At 42.0% G+C, this 16,539-nt stretch overlaps 1 protein-coding gene across 1 annotated transcript in view; it reads left to right on the top strand.

Annotated features, from left to right (window-relative positions):
* Nucleotides 1–16,539, top strand: part of LAMA1 (laminin subunit alpha 1) — a 167,872-nt gene that overhangs the window by 18,170 nt on the left and 133,163 nt on the right. The window contains exons 2-3 of the mRNA XM_042911210.1: nucleotides 14,263–14,433; nucleotides 14,623–14,735. Coding sequence (XP_042767144.1) covers nucleotides 14,263–14,433; nucleotides 14,623–14,735 — 284 coding nt within the window. The remainder of the gene's footprint in view (nucleotides 1–14,262; nucleotides 14,434–14,622; nucleotides 14,736–16,539) is intronic.

The raw sequence follows: 16,539 nt of genomic DNA on the forward strand, positions 1-16,539 counted from the left end.
CACACTGTCCTCTCCAACTCACCCCTCCCCACCTTGTGCAAAGCCCTCCCCACAGGCCTCTGTGAAAAGACACCTGGTCAGAGTGCCCAGCAACCTGCAGGATTCAGGCTTAGAGGGTGACTCTCCATCAGAGTTAGACCATGCCAAGTAAATATCCTTCTTTTAAATTAAAAAAAAATTTGTTTAATGTTTATTTATATTTGATAGAGAGAGAGAGAGAGACAGAGGTTGAGCAGAGGAGGGACAGAGGGACACGTAGACACAGAATCCGAAGCAGGCTTCAGGCTCCAAGCTGTCAGCACAGAGCCCGATGCGGAGCTCTAACTCACGAGCAGTGAGATCATGACCTGAGCCGAAGTCAGACGCTTAACTGACTGAGCCACCCAGGCCCCCCTCTTCTTTTAAATTTTAACATTATATTGTAAGCATTTCACTGTGTCTTCAACATATCGTTTGCAATATGACTGAAGCAGGCCAGTGGCAGATTACTCGCATGGAACAGGGCAGAGGAATCAAGCCACTGGTTTGCTTTAATAGATTTCACTGGTTGATGCTCATTTGAACTTTTTTGTTCATCTGTTGTGTCTTCAGTTGGGGAACTCTTGAAGATTCTGCTTCTCTTTACAGTAAGCCAAAAGCCTTTGTTTAACTGAAGCACCCATTCCCTCTAGAAATAGCTGCTCAGCGTCTCCAAGACGTGAATGCAGGATGGGGAGTGTGGGGTTCTGTTGAAGTAGTGACAGAAAACTGCTGGAGGAAACATGATCTTACTAATTAGTCTGCTGATCTTTATGCCAAGGCTTGGCTGAATTAGCCAACCCCAGAGTGGTATGAGAGCTAGAAACAATCCAAGAGATCATTTAATCTCTTGAATCCAGAACAGCAGCCCCGGAGATGCTCAGCCATGAAGCATCCCAGACCCACCTCAGATCTGCAGTGGGAGTCTGCATTTTTAAGGTGATCTCCAGGTGATCTACGCATGTAAAAGCTGGAGAAGTACTATTGTAATTCTCAACTCCTTTTGCACAGTCCAGTGCAGAATGGCTTTCGAATATCTTGTGCATAGCTAAATTATAATGATCACATTTGCGGATGCTAAGGGCCCTCTTCTGTCTTTTTTTTTTTTTTTAACGTTTTTTTATTTTTGAGAGACAGAGAGATAGAACATGAGCAGGGGAGGGGCAGAGAGAGAGGAAGACACGGAATCTGAAGCAGCTTCCAGGCTCTGAACTATCAGCCCAGAGCCTAACGCGGAGCTCAAACCCACAAACTGTGAGATCATGACCTGAGCCCAAGTCAGATGCTTAACCAGCTGAGTCACCCAGGTGCCCTCTCTTCTGTCTTCAATAGCATGGCATTATTAATTCAACCTTAGATCTGGTAACTTTTTTCAGAGTACTGTTTTCGTATTGTGTATACCTATCACAAGGAACCATAATATCTTTTCCACCTTCGCCAAGCTTATCCCATACTTGCAGATGGATTTTGGGGGGAAAAGTGCAGGGTCCTACATTTATCCCTATTAAACTTCTGCTGGTTTTATTTTGGCCACCTGAGATTCCACTCGTTCCACAACCCCACGTATTCATGCCCCATATATGTGATGCCTTTTTATATCAATATCTCAATTAGGATTCATAACGTTAACAAGCATTGGAAACACAATGTGGAAAACCCAAGTGTCTGCTCTCAGTTCAATATACTTTAGGTTGCTTCTCTTTTTTTCAAGGTAGCTTTTTGGGAAAGTACACCGCTTCCCCCTTTTCCCCATGAGAATGCTCCTGGGCCATCTTGGGCTTTCCATAGGAAATCAGTTCCTAAGGTGCGCTAGGATAACCCGCAGAGAGTGACCAAATTACCGTGACACAGGGGGAATGCGGGTCTGTAGTAGGTTGGAGGCCAAAAGAAGATAGGGTTTAAGGAAGAGGGAAGGTCAGTTTTGGCAGAAGCTCCTGCAAGGTCAAGTAAACTGAAGGTGAACTGCAGGCAGAGTTCGAAGTTGATGCCCTCAAAAAGGGCATTTTTAGTGACTTCAAGGAACGGAATCCCAGTTCAAGGTGAGTGAAGAACAAATGTGAGGCAAGGAACAGGAGAGACAGTGAATGAAATTCTTATACACATCCTTGACTTAGTAACAGCTTTTTGAAAAAAAAAAAAGAGAGAAACGATCACCTTAAACATATACATCTATTGAAAGAGGTATGATTTCATCTATTGAAAGAGCCTGATTTCAGAAACAAACAATGGTACTGGACCTGAGAAAACACAGGATTATCAATCCCAGTGAGAATGCTACCAAGATCATGAAAGTCTGTGTACTTTTGATTGGAGTGTTTACTCTGGGTGTTAAGTGTATTTGTCTCTGGTTGGTCTCCAAGGTGGGAGGTATCTCAAATGATTTCTTTGTTTGTGAGATGTCCCTGTAGGAATGTACTGGAATAAAAAGAGCTGTAATCTGGTGGGTCCAGCCACTTTGGGGTCATCGTACTGGTGTTCAGTTACAGGTGGTGGCTTTGAATGCCAAATGGTTTCATCAAGAGGTACATGGACACTTGTGAGGACAAGCCTCGATTGATGCTACTGCTGGGCCCATGGAGAGTAAGGGCAAAATGAAAATAGGGGGCTCTTTGTTTAAATTCTGAAAACTTTCGGGGCGTGTGGGTGGCGCAGTTGGTTAAGCGTCCGACTTCAGCCAGGTCACGATCTTGCGGTCCGTGAGTTCGAGCCCCGCGTCAGGCTCTGGGCTGATGGCTCGGAGCCTGGAGCCTGTTTACGATTCTGTGTCTCCCTCTCTCTCTGCCCCTCCCCCGTTCATGCTCTGTCTCTCTCTGTCCCTCTCTGTCCCAAAAATAAATAAAAAACGTTGAAAAATAAAATAAAATAAAATAAATTCTGAAAACTTTCAGGATGGTTTCACAGAGCATTAAACCAGGGGGGAGGGCACTGATCACACATCCTGGAAGTGACTGGGGGCACATTCCTCAACAGACTTGCCAAAGTTTTAAAGCAGAAGCAAGGAGAATTTGTATCACAGAGCACAGCAGAGGCAGAAGAAGGAGAAAGAAATAATTAAGACCTCGAAGGGTTTGTGGAAAAGTTGATGGGTTTCGGAAGCATTTGGCTGGTGAGAAAATGTTGCATTAATTGATGTTTCTAGGTATTTAAACAAATGATATAAACCTCGCACACATTATACATGAATAAAGCAAAGTATAATGTGACTGCATTTTAATTCAGCAGGCTGGCAATATTGAACTTAAAGGCCATACTTGCTTTTTGACTTTCCTTTCAGTCAGTTCACCCCTGTAAGGATCTGGAAGGAGAGGAGGAGTGGTAGTGCCATTCCAGGGCAGTGGGAACCAGACAGAAGATTTCAAAATATGTGTGTGCGTTGAGGACCTTTTGTGTGTTGCCTAAATGCAATAATGTTTTCCACAGGTATTTAAGTTGCTGCCCTTGGCAGCCAAAGAGAAAAACGCTTCCTGATGAATGAATTCTAGTTTTTGTCTCTGCAACTGAACTATTATGCTGAATCAAAAACCACAATGTCATGGAATATAAGCATTAAACAAGCCTTTGTGGGAGGAGTGGGTGGATCCCGATAAGATTCTCTTTTCTGCAGAGGATGTTTGTGCCCAGCTGGTTCATTCTGCTTATTTATCTTAACAGTGAAAACCTCTGTCTTTGTCAAGGACACCTTGAGTCCATTGCTATGGAAATGGAACTCAGCAAAACCCTGAGAAGGCCTTTAGCTCACCACCCCCTCTAGTTTTTCTGAGATTAAACGTCTCTTCATCTTCCCATGTGAGACAAAAAAAAGTCAACTGTGTTAAATGCCAAGCTCCCAGGAGTTTGGATTTGACTTTTCCCTCACTGATTATGTAGGGTCTTTCTTTTTCATTCTCCTTCTCTCCGCTCCTCCCCCTCTTTTTCCCCCACTGAGCTGGAAAGGGCCTTGGAATCTCTAGAATATCTTAAAGCTTTTCTTTTACTAACAGCCATCAATGATTAAATTGGTGTAGTCCAAAACCCAAGTATTTGCTTTTGAAGGAGGAGGAGCTGTGGGCGGGGAGCCATTTGCCCTGTTTCTGTCTTGAGCTGACAGGGCTCCCAGCCTAGGGAGGACCCCAAGTTGTCTTCATTTAAAAATGCTCCCAAGTGTGAGATTTTCGAGAAAATAAGATAACTGGTCACTTTTGAATAATTCGCATTGGAAGCAAAAGCCCTGTTTAACACTAAGCAAGCAAGGCTTTTGCACATTTCAACATTAGCCATGATGGTATATTATTTCAAAGTTCTGAGAATAATGGTATTTCGTATACAAAACAAGTTCACTTACTAGTGATTAAAATGATTTGTAATTTAGGATAAATAACTTGAAATAGAGTTTCTTTCAATGGTGTGTTCCTGTTGCGAAAGCATGGTTGTTGGTTTCCCGGGGGAAAGGAACAGAAAAGGAAGGAACCAGTTGTTCTAAGGAGCCTCTGACAATTGCTGATAAGTCACAAGTAAAAGTGGGGAAGTAGTTTCACGTGTGCTTATTTTTCATATACACTAATTCATAACCTGCAGGGATGTTTGTGTTGTTTTCTGGAAAAAAAAGACATTTAAGGTGAGGTGCATTTTGCCACAACCGGTAAGTAGCCTCCTGAACATAGTTTAGGGGTTGGGGATGTGCTACTGTAAGTAATTTCAACTTAAACCCTCTTCACTCTTTCCCCCACTCTTTCACATATGCCCACAGTCCTCAGCATCGGAGAACGTGTCCCTGAAAATAAGCTCCGATGGCAAATGCAAGAAGAAATCACGTGATAACTTTATGAGGGTGGGTTCATTCCCTTGGAGGGAGGAAAGATGTCATGAAAGCTTATGTTGGTTTCCTCAGGGCATCTCATCTCCTGGCCCAGGCAGCCTGGATGACATTAAGGGCTCCTTTTCCACTCAGTGCCCCGGAGCTGGAGGCGGGCGCCATGTCAGGCCCACCTGGTCAGGTCACTTGGGACTTCGCCTGAGCAGGACATTAACTCTTGGCTTGGCCGGGGCTCTTCTCACTCACCTTCACGACCCACCTGGATCAGAAGGGCAGGGAACCTCCTGGCTGCCTTTGTCCAAAGATGGACTAGATGTGGGGGTGAGGAGGTGGGGAAAAGAGACTAAGAGTGACCTAAGACACCGGCCCCTGACTCACAACACTTTAGTAGGAGCACTTTCCCATCCTGGCTTCTTGGCCTTTTGGTACCAACGGGTCCCTTTGGCAAAGCCAACGGGCCTATTCTTAGCATGTTTTTAAGTGCATAAAAAGCATACTACAAAGAAAACCAAGTATATTAAAGTATAGCGCTGCCCCTAGGAGTTAGCATGGCTAACTCTTCACGTTTTGTGTAACTGTGCAAACGTCACCTCTTCAGAGACGTCTTCCCTTGTCACCTCCTAGGACAATGAGAGAAGATTGTGATTTACAAATGTGCATTTAACTTACAGGGATTTATGACCACACAGTGTCGCAAAGGCAACATCAGAAGGAACAGTAAGCAAGGAAGAAAGGGAGGAGGGAGGGGGGTCAAGTGTGAATAGAGTGAGCAGTCCTGCTCAGCCTTCTGTGCAGTGAGTCCCTGCCTTGGAGAGTCTGGGTTTCTTTCCTCCGTGTGTCATCCATGATGCACATCACTCTGGGCTGAATGTGTCTCTTCTGTTTAAAGGCAGATACTTCTCAGACTCAGTGACCCTGGAAGACAAGCCTGCTATTTCACCTAAAATCAAATCAGAGAAACAGAGACTCAAATACATGAATTATAACCATGTAAGTCTAACTATATTTGAGGAAACTGATATTAGTGGTATCCACTTACAATATGCAAATAATAAGAACAACTCTTTATTGAGCTCCTAATACATTATATTTTACCCATAATCTCATTTAATGCTCACAGAAGTTCCTAGGCACTGCTCTTCTCCTTGCACAAATAAGGACACTGAGACGTAAAGCCACTCAGCCATGGCCACACAGCTGGCAACTGGTAGACTTATAATTCACATCCATGGTGCTGTGAGACAGAAGTCCATGTTCTTCCTCCTTACCCAAACACTGCCTTTCATAAGTAGTGGTGATTGTAATAGACTTTCCATTCTAATAGAATTGATAGAAAATACATGATTGGAGTGGACGTTTCCATTTTAAGCCTGAACGTGTACAAGTTCGACATTAAACATGCCATATTAAGTAGAACTTAATTGTTTTGGAAAAATTCCACATGATGTAGATTTATACACTGGGGAGTAGGCAAGAGTCCAGGAAGTGCTATTGTCATAGGCATAGATCAGAAGCAAAGCCAGCCTCTGTGAGTTCTCTGACTTATGATCAAGGTTGTATGAAACATCACTTGTTTCTCTCCTTCTCCTCTTGAGAGCCAAAGCTCTGAGGAGTGACTCCCAAAGGAGCAAAAGAAAGCAGAAAGTAGAGAGAGAGAGGGAGAGAAGAGAAGAGAAAGAAGGGAAGAAAGGGACAGAGAAAGAAAAAGAAAGCCAGTTTATATTTCTTTTGAATTCTTTAAAAAAATTTTTTTTAACATTTATTTATTTTTTGAGAGACAGAGACAGAGTGTGAGCAGGGAGAGAGGCAGAGAGAGAAGGAGATACAGAATCTGAAGCAGGCTCCAGGCTCTGAGCTGTCAGCACAGAGCCTGATGTGGGGGCTGGAACCCACGAACCATGAGATCATGATCTGAATGCAAGTTGGATGCCTAATCTACTGAGCCATCCAGGTGGCCCTCTTTTTGGTTATTTTATCCAAAATGATAAAAGAATTACCAAATTACTTCTCTTTGCCTTTCTGTACATTGAATGGAGAAAATTTTTTCTTACTTCATTTTCCAAATAGTGGGAAAGAGAATGGTAGACAAATTTACCTGATAATCTATTGAGGTAAAATTCCAGAATCATAATAACTTAGAAAAAAGGGCTCATAAAAATACTCATTTAATAGTTGAAGAAATTGGAATGCCTGGGTGGCTCAGTCAGTTGAGCGTCCAACTCTTGGTTTGGCTCAGGTCATGATCTCACAGTTCATGGGATGGAGGCCCATGTTGGACACTGTGCTGACAGTACAGAGCCTGCTTGGGATCCTCTGTGTCCCTTTCTCTCCGCCCCTCCCCCACTTGCACCCTATCTCTCCCACTGTCAAAAATAAATAAACTTAAAAAAAATAGTTGAAGGGGTGCCTGGGTGGCTTAGTTGGTTGAGCATCTGACTTCGGCTCAGGTCATGATCTCATGGTGCGTGGGTTCAAGCCCCGTGTCAGGCTGTATGATGGCAGCTCAGAGCCTGGAGCCTGCTTCAGATTCTGCGTCTCCCTCTCTTTTTGACCCTGGCTCACTCATGCTATGTCTCTCTCTGCCTCTTAAAAATGAATAAACATTTTAAAAAAGTAAAAAAAAAAAAAATAGTTGAAGAAATAGAGGCTCTGAGAGGTTGATGTGCCTGAAGACATAAAGGCATGTAGAAATGCAACCAGGAAAAGAGTCTAGATTTAGTCTCCCAGTTCTGTGCACTTAGTAGTGAGAGAGCATTCCTTCCTTCCTTTATTTATTCTTCCATTCAGACTTTATTGGGCATTCACATGAGCCAGAGGCAAACTTAGGGCAAATAGGATGTGGTTCTACCCCAAAGTAACCCACAGATTGATCAGAGTTGTTTTTATTTTTCAGAGAATGGATAGTGAGGGGAGAAAAATGGGAGGGAGATGGGAACTGGTGTAAATGCTAAGTGCAGATGGGAACAGGACAAAAGAAGAACATCTATATTAGCCTGGGATTCAGGAAAGATCAGAGCTTAGCTTGAAGGGTGAGTAGGGCATGAAGGGTTATATGAAATATGCAAAGGGAAGGAAATTGAAATTGATTTGAAAACTAACAAGAGGAGCTGGGAAAGGATTTTAGACCTGCCTTTGCCTGGGTACACACCCTCATCCATCTGCCTGGATTATCCCTAACTGCATTTCTTGTTCTAGACTCTCTCCTCTAATATGTTTTAAAATATTGCTGCATTTTAAATATTATTCTTACTAGAATCTGTGAGTAGATGCCTGTTTTTCCCTCCTGATTGTGAGAGCCCCAGGGTTAGGAACAGCCCAGATCTGGCATCCTGGTGTCTCAGAGGGGGTGCCTGCCTTAGTGCTTTGATCCTAAGAGATTCTCACGGAAAGTTTATTGAAATTAACCTAACATCCTCACCTGCTTCTTTGGACTCATGTGGATACATTACTAAAAGTGAAATCATCATCTCCCTAAAATTCAAGTCATTAGAATACTTTAATACTATTAACCTGGATATTAAGCTATTAGAATACATTGATGTTATTATCCTGGAATAGTGTTAGATCCTTCCAGAATTTTTCCCTGAATGATGCCATTTGTAGTTGTTAGAGGTGCTGTTTTTATTGGTCAACCAGGCAACTACCATGATTCAAAGAGTGCTGGCAAACAGGGTAGTCTCTTTCTTTTTTTAATTAAAAAAAAATTTTTTTTAAATATATATTTTTGAGAGAGAGACAGAGACGGAACATGAGCAGGGGAGGGGCAGAGAGAGAGGGAGACACAGAATCAGAAGCAGACTCCAGGCTCCGAGCTGTCAGCACAAAGCCTGATGTGAGGCTCAAACCCATGAACCACAAGATCATGACCTAAACCGAACATGGATGCTTAACCAATTGAACCACCCAGGCTCCCCAGAGTGGTTTATTTCTAATACTAGCCTTCTCTAATTTACTTATTTATAGAAGTTTACTTGGGTAAATGGGTGAGGTTAGAGTAAATGGAGAACAAAATGGATTTGAATTTAAAAAAAAAAAATCACAAATTTCTTAATTCATGAACTTAATTCTTATTTTTCCAAATTTCTCCATGATCGAATAAATAGCTTTGATTATTTTTTCAAAATAAAAACTCCTGACAGCAAAAGCCACTTTGATTATTCAACCCCATAAAATTTTCATAATTTTTAATTCCATTCTGGGGAAGAAAAGGATCTGAAATTATTGCCCTAGACTCCTTAACTAAGAATTGCAGATCATTTTCTTTTCAGGATATCACATTGGTTTTGAGTATGGATTAGTATAGCATCATATACTAGCATTATATAGAACTCAAAACTGTTTTTTTCTTTTTCCAAAGCAGAGAACAAACCTCACTGGAAAAACTCATGCTTTTCTTACACACAAATGTATTAAGGCCCTCAACCCCCGACCCTGAATCATTTGAGAAATATTGATGAAAAAGATGTTGCAATTAGCTTCAGGGTAGTCAGCATTTTAGATACTCCGGTTTTAAGGCAGCAACAATATTTGCTGCTGAGAAAAACATCTAGAAACTTCTAACAATGAATTATGAAGCTATCGGGAAGTCTCTCAGATGAAAACTTGGGTAATTATATGTAGTAGCATTGTTGCCTGCCAGCTTGTGGCAGTTGTTTTTATTTTTATTTTTTACCTCATATTAATAAGGGAATTTCCATTAGATTGACAAGTCCTAAAATGCATTTAAGAAGGCCATATGTACTCAGGCTGTGAGGAAAGGGAATTAAAAAAAAAAAAAAAAACAAAAAAAAACACTGGTGAATGAGAAGGAATTTATTTCATGCTCAGTGGAGTTTGGCTTTATATTAGCTACTGGCTAAATACACACATAAGAGAAATGATTCCATTGTGTGTCCCATTGAATGAGAGAAAAATACAGATTAGTATTACAGGAACACTAACTAAAGTAAATAATGTCTCTCAACAAAAATGTATAGTCTAATTTATTAAGTCCATGGCTAGGTAATGGGAAAACTGTGTAACATACGTATTCTACTGTAGCCTTCATTCTGCCTTTGATTTTTATGCATAGAATCAAACGTTTGCTCTTGCTAAATTCTTGATCCCGAGGCCCTTTCTCACCCTTTGATTTCCTGTCCCTCCTCCAACTTGAAGCTTGGGTAGTTTCCCTTTACTGAGGTATTTCAGTGGTCTTTGAAATGATTCAGCAACCTGAGGTGTTTAAAAAAAAAAAAATTTTTTTTTTAAAGTAGGCTCTGCACCCAGCATGGAACCCAACACGGGGTCTGAACCCACAACCCTGAGATCAAGACCTGAGCCGAGATCAAGAGTCAGGATGCCTAACCAACTGAGCTGCCCAGGCGCCCCTTAAGAAAATTATTTTTAACACATGCTTTTTCTAGTGTGTATTCCTTTTTTTCTTCTTCTAGCAGATGCGGTCATATGCAATAGGGAACAGTAATTATTTTATAACTGTGAAGTGAAAGTAAATGTATTCATGCAAGGAATAATGTTTAGTGAATCGTTTTTGTTTTTTTTTCTTCAAACATTAGTTTATCTGAGAAGAAAGATTAGTTTTAGTGAAAGACAGCCAGGATGTTTTTATGGCACTAAAACGATTTAAAGGTTTTTCTACTCAAGCATACTAATGAAGGAATTTCTTTTTCTTGTATTGAAAGTGTATGTATGATACCAGCAAGGTAAGGACATACAGAAATTCTTTAAACCGATCTAGTACAGGGGCACCTGGGTGGCTCAGTCAGTTAAGCGTCCAACTGGACTTCAGCTGAGGTCATGATTTCACCATGTCATTAGTTGGAGCCCCACATTAGGCTCTGTGCTGAAAGCTTAGAGCCTCCTTGAGATTCTCTCTCTCTCTCTCTCTCTCTGTCTCTCTCTGCCCCTCCCCTGCTCAAGCTGTCTCTTTCTGTCTCACAAATAAATAAATAAGCATGAAAAAAATTTAAAGCCTACCTAGTACAAAGAACTACCTGATGCTGATTACTATAATTGAGATACTATTCAACCAGATTCTGTTCAGTTTACCTTCACGAGGTTTGCGCTTCTTTGCACCAGTGACTTGGAGCAGGGACTTCTGAGTACAGAGAGCATGTGCCCTCACCACTCCTAGCTGCCCCCTGTAACTCAAGGCCACCGAGGTTCTCCAGAGTGGGAGGGGCCCCTGGGCAGGAAGCGGGGAGTTCTCTTGATGTGGAGCACTTGGGGGGGGGGGTTAAGAAGTGGGAGCACTTGCTAAGTCAACATGTGAAGTATTTGTCGATAGAGAAATGCATCGCTAAATCGGTTCCCATGACCTTGGTTTCTTTTTCTTGCTTGGCTAATCTGTGCCAAGGGAATGGATAGAGTTGATTGTACTGCAGATCTAAACGCATACATGTGATATAGAGCCAGAAAAATATCGTTTTAGCTCTAGGGATAAAACACCAGTGTTTAAAATCATATTGCGTTTTGGGGCGCCTGGGTGGCGCAGTCGGTTAAGCGTCCGACTTCAGCTCAGGTCACGATCTCGCGGTCCGTGAGTTCGAGCCCCGCGTCGGGCTCTGGGCTGATGGCTCGGAGCCTGGAGCCTGTTTCCGATTCTGTGTCTCCCTCTCTCTCTGCCCCTCCCCCGTTCATGCTCTGTCTCTCTCTGTCCCAAAAATAAATAAAAAAAAAAAAAAAAAAAAAAAAAAAAAAAAAAAGTTGAAAAAAAAAATCATATTGCATTTTATTCTTTTTCTTATCTTTGTTTGTTTAGAGAGCGCAAAAGCAGGGGAGAGGGTCAGAGAGAGAGGGGGGGAGAGAGAATCTGAAGCGGGCTCCGTGCTCAGCATGGAGCCCGACTTGGGGCTCAATCCCATGACTGTGAGATCACGACCTGAACCGCAATCAAGAGTCAGACACTTAACTGACTGAGCCACCCAGGGACCCCAAACCATATTGTATTTTAAATGATCGCCTCCTAAGATACATTCAAACCAGATTACTAGAATGGTAATTCTAATGGTAATCTCCTAAAGGATGGAGAAAATTAGTATTTACCTCAGCACCAAACAGAATAAATATCAGCTCCTCCTACCATGTAAATACCACACGCAAGAATCTGGTTTAGGAACCAGATCAGTACATAAAATGTAAGTGTCTAACTACTGGTGGATAAAAATAATACTTTAGGGAACTGCATAATTACACATAACAATTCATCAGTTTCTTCACAAAGCCTTTTTAATTAAAAAAGAATCCCCTTTAAAGGAATATGATAAAAATAACCAACTTTAAGTTCACAGTGAAAAAATATATAAGATATTAAATATTGTATAGGATATAAGTGTGCATTGTGTTTCACAATTAGGAGTAATGATCTGGAACACAAACAAACATTCAATAACTATTTTCTATTGAGAGGCTAAGGGCCTCTTGACTTGAACAAGGTCATTCTTCTGGGATAGAACACTATCGATAGGTAGTTCTGTTTTATATGGCACCTTTTTTTTTAAAATTTATCTTTAAGTTTATTTATTTATTTTTGAGAGTGAGAGAGAGAGAGAGCAAGCAGGGGAGGGCAGAGAGAGAGGGAGGCATAGAATTCAAAGCAGACTCCCGGCTCTGAGCTGTTAGCATAAAGCCTGACGTTGGGCTTGAACTCATGAACTGCGAGATCACGACCTGAGCCAAAGCCAGATGCTCAACTGTCTGAGCCACCCAGATGCCCCTGTGGCATCTATTTTTTAAATAGATGCATAGTAATTTTTTTTAATGCAGTAACCCTTACCAAAAACACCATTTGAATTTTGTAATTTCAGTGATTACAATATCTATATTAGAAAAGCTCATTGAAAACATTAGGCACTACCTAAACAATAAAAATTGAACACATGAATTCCTTCTATATTACTAAGATTATGTTGTGCTTTTTCAGATTTTACTGGAAAAGAAACATTGCAGAGAAAACACTGACTCTTTGTTCTTTATAAAGAAAAGTTTATCTCCTGTGATCTGAGATCAACCTCGAGTAAATTAGAGAAACCCCCCTTAGCTAACACCCTCCTGCCCCCTCACTGAAGTTTTGTGTCTCAGTACACAAAATCATTTAGGTAGAATGCCTCTTCAGTGTCCTGTACACCATTGTTTCTCGATCTTTACGGAATCTTCACTGCTCTTATCTTCTTTTAACAAGATACAGCCAAGTTTCCAAAGACCCTAAAGCAATTCTGCCTCCCACAGTCATCCAAAAATTGTTTTCTGAATAGTTTGGACCAGTTGCTTAAAGATAAAAATCACTCAAGACAAAAAGGAGTGTACAAAGGCAAAGATTATTACTGAACTGAAGAGAATTTTGAAACCTGGACCATAGTGTTGTAAACTCTTATTCACCAACAAACATAGGCAGTAAAGAAAAAGGAGAAGGCAGGGAAAATCCTAGATGATTACGGGAAAGACCAGGTAAGTTCTGGCAGAGGCAGCGGGAACAAGGCGGACAGAGAATGGGTGCCCTTCTTTTAAGTGAAAGGAGTTTGAATTTCATTGGCAGATACATGCATTGGATCATTTGAAACTTGTCTTGACACCTATTTTCCCAACATTTTATTGTGAAGATTTTCAATCAGAGAAGTGGAAAGAATTGTACGATGAACACCTCTCCTCCCACCCAGATCCTACAATGAACATTTCACTCTTTCTCTACCACCTGTATTCCATCTCTGTCCATCAACCCAGCTCATTTTTGGTGCATTTCAAAGTGAGTTTAGATATCAGTATGCTTTGGTCCTAAACTTTTTTTTAATAAACTTTATTTATTTATTTTGAAAGAGACAGAGACGGCATGAGTGGGGGAGGAGCAGAGAGAGAGAGAGAGAGAGACAGAGAGAGAGAGAATCCCAAGCAGGATCCACGTGATCAGTGCACAGAGCCCAACTTGGGGCTCGAGCTCACAAAACCGTGAGATCATGATCTGAGCCAAAACCAAAAGTTGGACGCTCAACCGACTGAGTCACCCAGGCACCCCTGCTCTTAAACTTTTAAGCACGTACGTCAATATTTGTTTGATTCTTTTTTGTTTTTCAGGTAAGGTGTACATACAGTGAAATACTCAAACCTACCCACACTGTAGACTTGTGCCTTCTGTGATTTTTCATGACAGCACGTCTGTGTAATCCAAACCTTTATCGAGATGTAGAACGTAACATTACCCCCCGAAGCTCCCTCATGTCGCCCCCCCATCAATTCCCACCCCCTGCAACTGCCTGTTCCGATTGTTTCCTCATAGGTGAATTTTGCCTGTCCTAGAATTTCATATAATTGAATCCGCCGTATGTGCTGCTCGGTGTAAGGCTTCCTTCCCTCAGCACACAGACTTCAAAATCTCTTTTTGAGTCACCTGCAGAGTGAGGTGAAGTAATCCCATTCGTTCGATTTCAAGTGGCTGAGCTGACTTGGTGAATCCTGACTTTCAGGGCTGTTTCCTGCCATTCTCAATCTTGCCAGCAACGCGCACATCAGCACCAACGCCACCTGTGGGGAGCGGGGGCCCGAGATGTCCTGCAAGCTTGTGGAGCACGTGCCCGGTCGACCCGTGCGCAACGCACAGTGCCGGATCTGCGACGCGGACAGCGCCAACCCCAAAGGCAAGTGTCGCTCCTATTCGGAAGTGCCCTTGGGGACTGGTGCCTCTAGAAATGATGACTGAAGGCTTCTGTTAGGAGTCACGAACATTGTGTTCACCTTCACTGCCGCTCATGTCCACTAGCCTTGCCATCGGGAAGTCAAAAACTTTAAAGAGCTGAGAGGAACGCCTATATTTTTTCTTTTCGCAGAACGCCACCCAATATCCCATGCAATCGATGGGACCAACAACTGGTGGCAAAGCCCCAGTATTCAAAACGGGAGAGAATATCACTGGGTCACAATCACTCTGGACTTAAGACAGGTAGGTCGGGCCAGAAGCACTGGAGGATGTCTATGGATTGCTGAGTTGTGCTCTCCCAATGCCCTTCCAGAAAGTCTGGCTTGTGTCTGAGCATGTTTACATTCTGGTCAGACTGTTTTCCACCAGGTGAATTCAAGTGATACACAGAAGTAGTCTATTTCTTGTCGCATTTATCATTCCCAGGTATCTGCGAGAATATGGGTGAAATTGTGTCCACGTGGTTTGGTGTTCTTGGAATCTGGGTGAGCGGGGCACGCTCACCTGTTTGGGATACCATATCAAGCTGTGTGCTACATGTCGTCAGACACCCTGGGGGTGAGGGGACAAAACGCAGAGTTCCTTTTGAGGTTATTGGCTTACTATTATCACTGTGCAAAGGTATTGCATAAGGGTTGTATGTAGAAAATAAGGCTAGGAAACCAAAGGGATGATGTGACTCCTGTTGGCCATGCTCCGGCCCTGTCATGCCGTCGGTGAGTCCCAGAGTAATGGATTGTCCTCACTTCTGTGAGCAAGCCTTCAGTACGAGTTGGGAAAGACAAGGTATAAATGGCTCCAGCCACGCCCGTATCTTCTTGCTTTGCTTCAAGACCACATAGGAGAATGGAGAAAAATATGATATGGGTCTTGGTTGTCCCGATGTTTCTGGGAAAGGGAAGGAAAAGGAAAGAAATCCGAGAGGAAGGAATGAAAGAGAGATGGCAGGTGTTTTGGGCTATTGTCAAAATCTCGAATTTGAGTTCTCCAGAAAAGCCATTGCATGACATTCTTATTTATTTCCATTTAATTTCTCTTACATTAGAACTCATCAATATCACGTTAACTATAAGCTCAAAGAGACAAATCATTGAAATATGCACTGCAGGGTTGAAATAGGAGTTGTGAAAATTTAATGACAAATAATTATAATTCTTTGAACAAGTATTAGTTTTGGGTTTTTTTAAATGTTTATTTACTTACTTTGATAGAGAGACAGTGTACCCATGCGTGAGTAGGGGAGGGGCAGAGAGAGGACAGAGAGAATCCTCAGCAGGCTCCGTGCTGTCAGTGCAGAGCCCAGTGTGGGGCTCAATCTCATGACTGTGAGATCATCGCCTGAGCCGAAATCAAGAGTCGACCACTCGAACGTCCAGACCACTCAGGTGCCCCAAATAAGTAATAGTTTTTGAAATGTGTAGGCGTTTAAGTAGAAGACAAGGTGATGGTGTGTATATTCACATACAAGGAACTTTTGTATTATTTCTAATGTATCTGAGTTCTTCTGGGAACCCTTGGGTTCTTCTACTTGGGTTCCTTCCACCATAAGGAATACATTCAAGTGGAATTAGCAGGGCCTATTAGAAAATGTATTATTTCTAATAATAACAGTAAATAAAGTAGCAAAAGGTGAGGCTCAGGAGATTTTTCCGCATGTTTAGGTTCATAGTATTTCAGTAAAATAACACTTTCAGTTGTTTTCAGCCGTATGTCTTGCGTTATTATGTCATGTCTTAATATTTGTAAACCTCCCTAAAGCAAAAGAGAAAAGAACCCCCATTTTGGCCTGGCCTGTTTTTATTTCAATGGTGAGAAATTGAATCTCTTCCTCTACTGCAGGAGATCTTGGTTTTCCCATCGCCTTTTCAGTTTATTTTCTATCTTCAAGGGGAAAAATACAGCCGTTTTCACCATCAGAAATGTGATAGTGTATGGAGTGTAGGGGCAAACTAACAGCTGGACATTTTACTTTTGGATTTCAGATCCGTGTTAGACTGTCATTTATCGTGCAATGTGTCACGTTTGATTTCACTCTGAAGGGATCTCT

Source organism: Panthera leo, chromosome D3 (assembly GCF_018350215.1).
Source record: "Panthera leo isolate Ple1 chromosome D3, P.leo_Ple1_pat1.1, whole genome shotgun sequence".
Classification (NCBI taxonomy): Eukaryota; Metazoa; Chordata; class Mammalia; order Carnivora; family Felidae; genus Panthera; species Panthera leo.